Source organism: Dipodomys ordii, unplaced genomic scaffold (genome assembly GCF_000151885.1).
Source record: "Dipodomys ordii isolate 6190 unplaced genomic scaffold, Dord_2.0 Scaffold156, whole genome shotgun sequence".
Taxonomy (NCBI): Eukaryota; Metazoa; Chordata; class Mammalia; order Rodentia; family Heteromyidae; genus Dipodomys; species Dipodomys ordii.
In genome coordinates this window covers 1,768,757-1,777,019 of record NW_012267372.1, presented here as the reverse complement: position 1 = coordinate 1,777,019, position 8,263 = coordinate 1,768,757, and the positions used below count along the sequence as shown (strand labels likewise).

Here is an 8,263-nt window from a genome sequence, read left to right as displayed (position 1 = left end):
GCGGGTACAGGGCTGCCTGCCCAGGCCGGGCTGCAACCTCCTCAATGGGACCCAGACAATCGGGGTCATGGATGTGAGTGAGAGCTGCGGTCCCCAGTCAGGTGAGCCCCAGCCCCAGCCGGGGACAGCAAGGCCCGGCCCTGCCCCGCAGCCCTGGGGAAGACCACAGGGTTGAAAGGCATCCTTGGAGGCCACGGGCCCAGCGAGGCAGCTGCTTCTCACCCACCCAGCACGTGCGAGGCCGGGAGGGGACCCCACGTGGTCTGTTTGTGACTTCCCTGGTTCACCTAAGTCCTGTGATTCCTTGAACCCCCAGATGCTCTGACGTGTTTCCAGGGGGTCATGCTGCAGTCTGGAAGTGGCTTTAACCAAGACCCCGAAGAGTGGAGTGTGAATGGGAAGCAGACATGCAATGTTGGGGAGATGTGTCAGGAGACACTGCTACTCATCGACGTAGGTATGTGCACCAGGGGAGGGGTGGGGAGGGGATGGTAAGGCCCTCACCCCTGTATTGTGTCCAGCACGCCCATGTCTGTATTCTGTATTCTGTCCCCCACTTCCCCTCATGTCTGTATAACTCCATCCATCACAGCCTTTCTCTGCACCTTGGTGTCCCCTGATTAAAACACTGAGGACAAGCTGGGCACTAGTAGCTCACGCCTGTAATCCTAGCTACTCAGGAGGCTGAGATCTGAGGATCATGATTTAAAGCCAGCCTGGATGGGAATGTCCTGGAGATTCTTTATCTCCAATTAACAGCAAAAAGCCAGAATTGAAGGTGTGGCTCAACTGGTAAAATACTAGTCTTGAACAACAACAACAACAAAAAACCTCAGGGAAAGAGTTCAAGCCCCAAGACTAACACACAGACACAGGCATGCACACACGCATGCACACACACACACACACACACACACAGGAATCTGAATGGCAATTCATTTATCTGTCTTCACCAGACACTAAACTGATGTGTCTCTATGTATCCATCAGGACTTTAGTACTCAAGGCTGGTGCTCTATCACCTGAACCACAGCTCTACTTCTGACTTTTTGCTGGTTAGTTTGGAGATAAGAACCTCACAGACTTTCCTACCAGGGCTGGCTTGGAACTTTTTTTGTTGGTCGTGGGGCTTGAACTCTGGGCCTGAGCACTGTCCTTCAGCTCTTCAGCTCAAGGCTAAGCGCTCTACCACTTGAGCCACAGCGCCACTTCTGGTTTTCTCATGGGTTTTTTGTTTTGTTTTAATTGGAGATAAGAGTCTCATGGACTTTCCTTCCCGGGCTGGCTTTGAACCACGATCCTCAGATCTCAGCCTCCTGAGTAGCTAGGATTACAGGCGTGAGCCACCAGCTCCCAGCTTGCCTTGGAACTTCGATCCTCAGCTCTCAGCCTCAGGTGCCAGGATGACAGGCGGGAGCCACCAACACCAAGCCGGCCTGCACCATTCTAACGAGGGATTGCATTTACCCTCCATGGAGCGAGCACCCGGCCCAGTTCTTGCTTTCTTCCTCCCCCAGGACCCAGTGCAATCCTGGTGGGGAGCAAAGGCTGCGGGGTCCCCGGGGGACAGGAGTCACAGGGCGTCTCCATCCATTCTCGGCCCCCCGGAATTCTGGTGGTTTCCTACAGCCGGTTCTGCTCCTCAAACTTGTGCAACAACGCCAACAGCAGCAGTGTCCTGCTTTCATCCCTTCAGCGAGGTATGGAGTGCGGGGGCCTGTGGGGACCCCTGTGCTTGGGGATCCGGTGGGTGGCTGCAGCTGAGAAGCAGAGCTGTGTACCCCCAACCTACTCTGTGCTCCCAGCTCCCCCTGTGCCAGGAGACGTGCAGTGTCCTGCCTGTGTGCAGATCCTTGGCTCATGCTTCTCCAGTTCCACGCTTGTCACCTGTCCTAAGAGCGCCACCCACTGCTACAGAGGGAGCTTCCAAATGTTTGGAGGTGAGTGCTCAGGACAATGGCAGCCCAGACCCCCCGGGGCTGAGGGAGGAGATGAGGTCCGAACCCCTGGGTCTGAGGGAGGAGGCTGGGACCTAGACCCCTGTGCATAAGAATAGTACTGGGGGGCTGGGAAGGTGGCTCAGTGATAGAGTGCTTGCCTTGCATGCCTGAGGCCCTGGGTTCGATTCCTCAGCACCACATAAGCAGAAAAAGCTGGAAGTGGCGCTGTGGTTCCAGTGGTAGAGCGCTAGCTCACCTTGAGCTGAAGAACTCAGGCCCAGAGTTCAGGCCCCATGACCGACAAAAAAAAAAAAAAGAAAGAAAAAGAATAGTACTGGGGGGCTGGGAGTTTGGCTTAGTGGTAGAGTGCTTGTCTAGCATGTGTGAAGCCCTGGGATTCCTCTGTACCACATACACAGGAAAAGCCACAAGTGGCGCTGTGGCTCAAGTGGTAGAGCGCTAGCCTTAAGCAAAAGAAGCACAGGGACAGCACCCAGGCCCTGAGTTCAAGCCCCAGGAACTGGCAAAAACAAACAAACAAAAAGAATAGTACTGGGGCCAGGTGTAGGTGGCTCACGCCTGTAATCCTAGCTACTCAGGAGGCTGAGATCTCAAGATTGGGGTTCAAAACCAGCCAGGGCAGGAAAGTCCATGAGACTCTTATCTCCAATGAATCACCCCCACCCCACCCCACCCCCCAAAAAAGGCAAATGGAGCTGTTTCTCAAGTGGTAGAGCACTAGCCTTGAGCAATAAAAGCTGACAGTGCCCAGGCCCTGAATTCAAGCCCCAGTACCTTCACCCAAAAAAAGAATTGTACTGGGATCTGGCCCCTTGGGACTGAGAAAGGAGGATCTGGGGACCTGAACTGGATCTGAGGCGGGGGGAGCCAGGCCCTTGACTCCTGGGTGTAAGGGAGGAGGCAGGCAGTGTGCACCGGGACTCCTTTGACCTCTGCTAAAGTCACCCCTCCCTGACTGGAATTTCTTTCTTTTTTTTTGTCGGTCATGGGGCTTGAATTCTGGGCGTGGGCGCTGTCCCTCAGCTCTTCAGCTCAAGGCGAGCGCTCTACCACTTGAGCTACAGCGCCACTTCTGGTTTTCTGGTGGTTTATTGGAGATAGGAGTCTCACGGTCTCTCCTGCCTGGGTTTGCTTTGAACCACGATCCTCAGATCTCAGCCTCCTGAGTAGCTAGGATTACAGGCGTGAGCCACCAGCGCCCGGCCTCCTGACTAGAATTTCATCCTGCAGGCGGACTCTCCTCCCCGCTGACCATTCAGGGCTGCATGGCCCCAAACTCCACATCCTTGCTGAACCGCACCCAGAACATCGGGATCTTCTCGGTGACAGAAAGCTTTGAGAATAAGGAGGCCAAAAAGGCCAAGAATTTCCAGCTTAACAGCGCTGCCCTTGCCGCCTGCCTGGCTCCAGTCTTGGGACTGGGGCTGGCTTTGGGTGTGATGAGCTTTTCCCTTCCTGCTAATCTTATTTCCCTGTGATCTGGGTGACAGGAGCCCGCATTGCTCTCCTAATCCCACAACCCACTGACCTCTCCGCCACCCAAGGGCCAGTTCTCAGAACAAACCTCCCCTCCCCCTTTCTACAAGTGCAGATTGCCCCTCATGAGATTGTCTGCAGCAGCTGCCCGATTTCACAACTAATAACTTCCTCATTTTTTTAAATACTTAAACCCTGAACCTGCCAGGTGCCAGAAAGCCAGAAGTGACGCTGTGGCTCAAGTGATACAGTGCTACACTTGAATTAAAAAGCTCAGAGACAGTGCCCAGGCCCAGAGTTCAAGTCCCACAACCGACAAAAAAACCAACAAAAATAAACCTGGATGCACACACACACACACACGTACCCTGCGCCCCTTGTACTTCTGATCTTCCTGGTGGTCCTTAGCACCCCTGTGCATCAGTGATTAAAGTCTGATCTGATCTATTGAGGTCTCCATTTCCTTTCATTCGGTCTCTCCCCCACCCTCCTGTGTCTGTGCTTCAAGCTCTCACTTTTTCCTTTCAAGACTAGTGCTCTACCACTTGAGCCACAGATCCACTTCTGGGATTTTTTTTGCCAGCCTGGGGCTTGAACTCAGGGCCTGGGCACTGTCTCTGAGTTTCTTTTTGCTCAAGGCTAACACTACCACTAGAGCCATAGTGCCACTTCTGGCTTTCTCTATATGATACTGAGGAATCAAACCCAGGGATGCATGGTAGGCAAGCACTATACCACTAGGCCATATTCTCAGATTCTCAGCTCTCTCTTTTTTTTTTTGCTGGATAATTGGAATGAAATCTCACAGCCTTTCCTGCCCAGGGTTCATTTTGAACCACATCTCAGCCTTCTGAGTATCTAGGATTCCAGAGACAGGGACCCAGCTCGCTGTGATTCTACCTGAAATGATCTTCCCATCCCCTGTATATACGTTCACCCTCCACATGCACCCGCACATACTCTGTCCACCTGATAATACACTAAGAGCCCAGGAGCAACTGAACTTGCCTTGTGGGGCAGTGGACATTAAAGGACTGGCCACATGTGTCTGATAACCAAGTCCCCGTTCTTCCTCCCAATGCTGGGATTCATCTATGTCAGGGGAAGATGTTCATTCAGTGAGAGACGTGTGTCTTCATCATGCCTTGCATTTGGGTTTTACCATGACTTAGGGGTTAAGGATACAGAGGGTACTGCTTCCTTATCACCCAGGGTCCAAGTGAAGGGGAGGTAGTGGGATTGTTGATATAGGTTAGGGAGTGGACAAAAAGGTTAGCACTTTCCTAGTGCTGTTCATTTGCATCCTAGGCCAGAAAAGGGGAGGAAAAAGAGCTATAGGTGGAAGAGAGAGGGGACAGTTCACCTTACAGGAATTCTGACTTCAGGCTGAAAAGTGTATGCAGCCTATACTCTATAGGAAAAGATTATTGGGGGGAGGAATCATATTCCAGCTTCACCCTCCTGTTGGGACTCCCTGATGGCTATGCAGTTGAAAGCCATAGGGTAGGAGATCCTATGGATGCAATTCCCCTAGAAATCACTCACAGCACCAAGAAAGGGAAAGAAGGGAAGAAAACTGAATCCAGGAAGAAGAAGGAGACTCCACAATCCATCCCCTTCTCCCTAAGCATCCACACTTTCCCCTGGTCAAGTTGGAAGTCCAAGGCCTCCGTACACAAGGCCACAGTTTCTCTGAACCATTCCTTAGTCGTTTCAATGTGTGATAACAACAATGAAGTCAATTCTCTTACTGCCTGGAACCACCAGTAGTTCATAAATCATCAGAAGATGAAGGTGGAGATAACAGGTCCTAGGTGTGAAGACACCGAGAATCAAGGTTAGAAGCCAGCCTGAGAAGAGCAATCCAGGATTAACCTGCAACAAAAGCTACAAGTGGAGATGTGGCTCAAGTGGTCAAGCACCAGTCTTGAGCTGAAGAGGCTGAGAGGTTGAGCCCCAATGCCAGCACAGAGGGCGAGGCGGGAAGAGCAAAGGGGGACTGGTGGGTCGGGGAGGGGGGGGGTCTGGGATGCAATCTCTACCCCCAGGGCTGGCCTAGCCCCTCTTCCTCCACAGTCTCCCCCTAGCATCCTCTACTGGCAAAGTCTCCACCTGTGTTTTTGTGCTGGTTCATTGGAGATAAGAGTCCCATGGACTTTCCTGCCCGGGCTGGCTTTGAACCATGATCCTCACATCTCAGCCTCCCGGAGTAGCTAGGATGACAGGTGTGAGCCACTGGCGCCCGGCTTAAAGCATAAACTATAGAGACCCCTGCAGGGACCCTGAGGAGGCCGTGGAGGAGGCCCGGACAGCCGAACATGGAGGGTTAAGAAGAGGCGAGGCTGTCTGGACAGGCCATGTGGTTCGGCGGTCAGAGTCAAGCGTTTCCGCTGGGGATGCGCGGGCACGCGGGGATGCGCGGGCACGCGGGGATGCGCGGGCACGCGGGGATGCGCAGGCACGGGGGGGGGATGCGCGGGCACGCGGGGATGCGCGGGCACGCGGGGATGCGCAGAGCTCAGCTCCAACCCCCTTTTTGCCCGTTTGACTGCTGCGCATGCGTGCCACCATCTGGGCTTACCAGTAATTGGCTGTCCAGGAGCCAATCAGATGCAGCGACTCTCTGAGCTCATTGGCTGGAAAAAAAAAATCTCTCGTGCGAGCCAATAAGACTTCGAGTGTCCCCTCTGGCCCCGCCCTCCGTAACTCACTGAGCCGCAGTGCAGAAGAAGGCTCCAGAACATCCTGTGAGGTTCGGTGAGGTCATTTGGTAGCGGGCGGGAACATCACTGCTTAAAGAGAGGCTCGGGGGAGAGCAGCAGCCACGGACTGTAGGTCTGAGGGAGGAGGCTAGGCCGTGGATCCTTGAGTCTGAGGGAAGAGGCCTGGGGTCTGGACTTCTGGGCCTGAGGCTGAAGGCTGGGTCTTGATTCCTGGGCCTGAGGGAGGAGGCTGGGGCCTGGACCCCTGGGGGCTGGGGCCTGGACCCCTGGGCCTGAGGGAGGAGGCTGGGGCCTGGACCCCTGGGCCTGAGGGAGGAGGCTGGGGCCTGGACCCCTGGGCCTGAGGGAGGAGGCTGGGGCCTGGACCCCTGGGCCTGAGGGAGGAGGCTGGCGCCTGGACCCCTGGGTCTGAGGGAGGAGGCTGGGGCCTGGACCCCTGGGCCTGAGGAGGAGGCTGGGGCCTGGACCCCTGGGCCTGAGGGAGGAGGCTGGGGCCTGGACCCCTGGGTCTGAGGGAGGAGGCTGGGGCCTGGACCCCTGGGCCTGAGGGAGGAGGCTGGGGCCTGACCCCTGGGTCTGAGGGAGGAGGCTGGGGCCTGGACCCCTGGGCCTGAGGGAGGAGGCTGGGGCCTGGACCCCTGGGCCTGAGGGAGGAGGCTGGGGCCTGGACCCCTGGGTCTGAGGGAGGAGGCTGGGGCCTGGACCCCTGGGTCTGAGGGAGGAGGCTGGGGCCTGGACCCCTGGGCCTGAGGGAGGAGGCTGGCGCCTGGACCCCTGGGTCTGAGGGAGGAGGCTGGGGCCTGGACCCCTGGGTCTGAGGGAGGAGGCTGGGGCCTGGACCCCTGGGTCTGAGGGAGGAGGCTGGGGCCTGGACCCCTGGGTCTGAGGGAGGAGGCTGGGGTCTGGACCCCTAGGGTCTGAGGAGGAAGCTGAGCCTGGATTCCTGGAGAAGGAGCTGCCTTGATTCCTGGGTTTGAGAGGAGCCAGGCCTCTAACTTGGGGCCCCACAATCATGTGTCCTTAGGGAAAAGAAGGCGGGTCCAGGCTCTCAGAATCTCAAGTGCCACAGAGGGAGGAGCTGAGATCCTGAGATTTGGGACCTTGAGAATCAATTTAAACGTGGATTGCAGGGTCTGAGGGAAAGGGGTCTTTCAGCCTCATCTCTGCGCAGAAGTAGAAGAGTATAAAATTGCTGGATTTCTTGGTGTTAGGGAATAGGTGGCTGGATCTGAGAACACATCTGCAGAACATGAGGCATGATAAGTTATCACCTGGCTCTAGCTTACCAACTACTTAGAATCAGACTTCAGGAGCTGGGAAGGTGGCTCAGTGGTAGAGCACTTGCCCTGCATGCCTGAGGCCTTGGGTTCGATTCCTCAGCACCACATAAGAAAAAAGCCGGAAGTGGCGCTATGGCTCAAGTGGTAGAGCACTAGCCTTGAGCTGAAGAGCTGAGGGACAGCGCCCAGGCCCAGAGTTCAGGCCCCACGACCGGACAAAAAAAAAAAAAGAATCAGACTTCATTTAGCAGCCCTGGGTTAATATACCATACAATTCTACCCCAAAGCCAGCATTCACTGGAAGCCTAGATTCATGGTACTAAATGTGGGCTGAAATGTTACCTTTGCTCCATTAAATCACAGATCCTGCTCGATTTTTCCTAACCTCTCTGCAAGAAGCCATGGGAGGCCTCCATATCCACTATCTGCTGTTCCTCTTCCTGCTAAGAGCCTCTTTGACCGGTGTGTGCATGGGCAGCCAGCTCGCAGAGGATGGAGTAGTGTTTAAAACAAAAAAAAGTGCCGGGCATCGGTAGCTCATGCCTGAAATCCTAGCTATTCAGGAGGCTGACATCTGAGGATCACAGTTCAAAGCCAGCCCAGTCTGGAAAGTCCATGAGACTCTTATCTCCAATGAAGCACCAGAAAACCGGGAATGGTGCTGTGGCTCAATTGGTAAAACGCTAGCCTTGAGCTGAAAAGCTCATGGACAGTGCCCAGGCCCAGAGTTCAAGCCCCACAACCAAAAAAAAATGAGAGGGTTGGAGGTATGGCTCAAATGGTAGAGTGCCAGCCAGTGATCAAACACAAGCATCAGTGAGTT

The 8,263-nt window shown here is 55.0% G+C and overlaps 2 protein-coding genes across 2 annotated transcripts in view; both read left to right on the top strand.

Moving 5' to 3' along the window:
• The window catches only part of Cd177 (CD177 molecule), a 10,303-nt gene extending 6,641 nt beyond the window's left edge, over window positions 1-3,662 (top strand). The window contains exons 6-9 of the mRNA XM_013032647.1: window positions 317-457; window positions 1,518-1,700; window positions 1,806-1,940; window positions 3,192-3,662. Coding sequence (XP_012888101.1) covers window positions 317-457; window positions 1,518-1,700; window positions 1,806-1,940; window positions 3,192-3,439 — 707 coding nt within the window. The 3' untranslated portion in view covers window positions 3,440-3,662. The remainder of the gene's footprint in view (window positions 1-316; window positions 458-1,517; window positions 1,701-1,805; window positions 1,941-3,191) is intronic.
• Window positions 3,663-7,841: 4,179 nt separating this feature from the next.
• The window catches only part of Tex101 (testis expressed 101), a 4,368-nt gene continuing 3,946 nt past the window's right edge, over window positions 7,842-8,263 (top strand). The window contains exon 1 of the mRNA XM_013032609.1: window positions 7,842-7,902. Coding sequence (XP_012888063.1) covers window positions 7,842-7,902 — 61 coding nt within the window. The remainder of the gene's footprint in view (window positions 7,903-8,263) is intronic.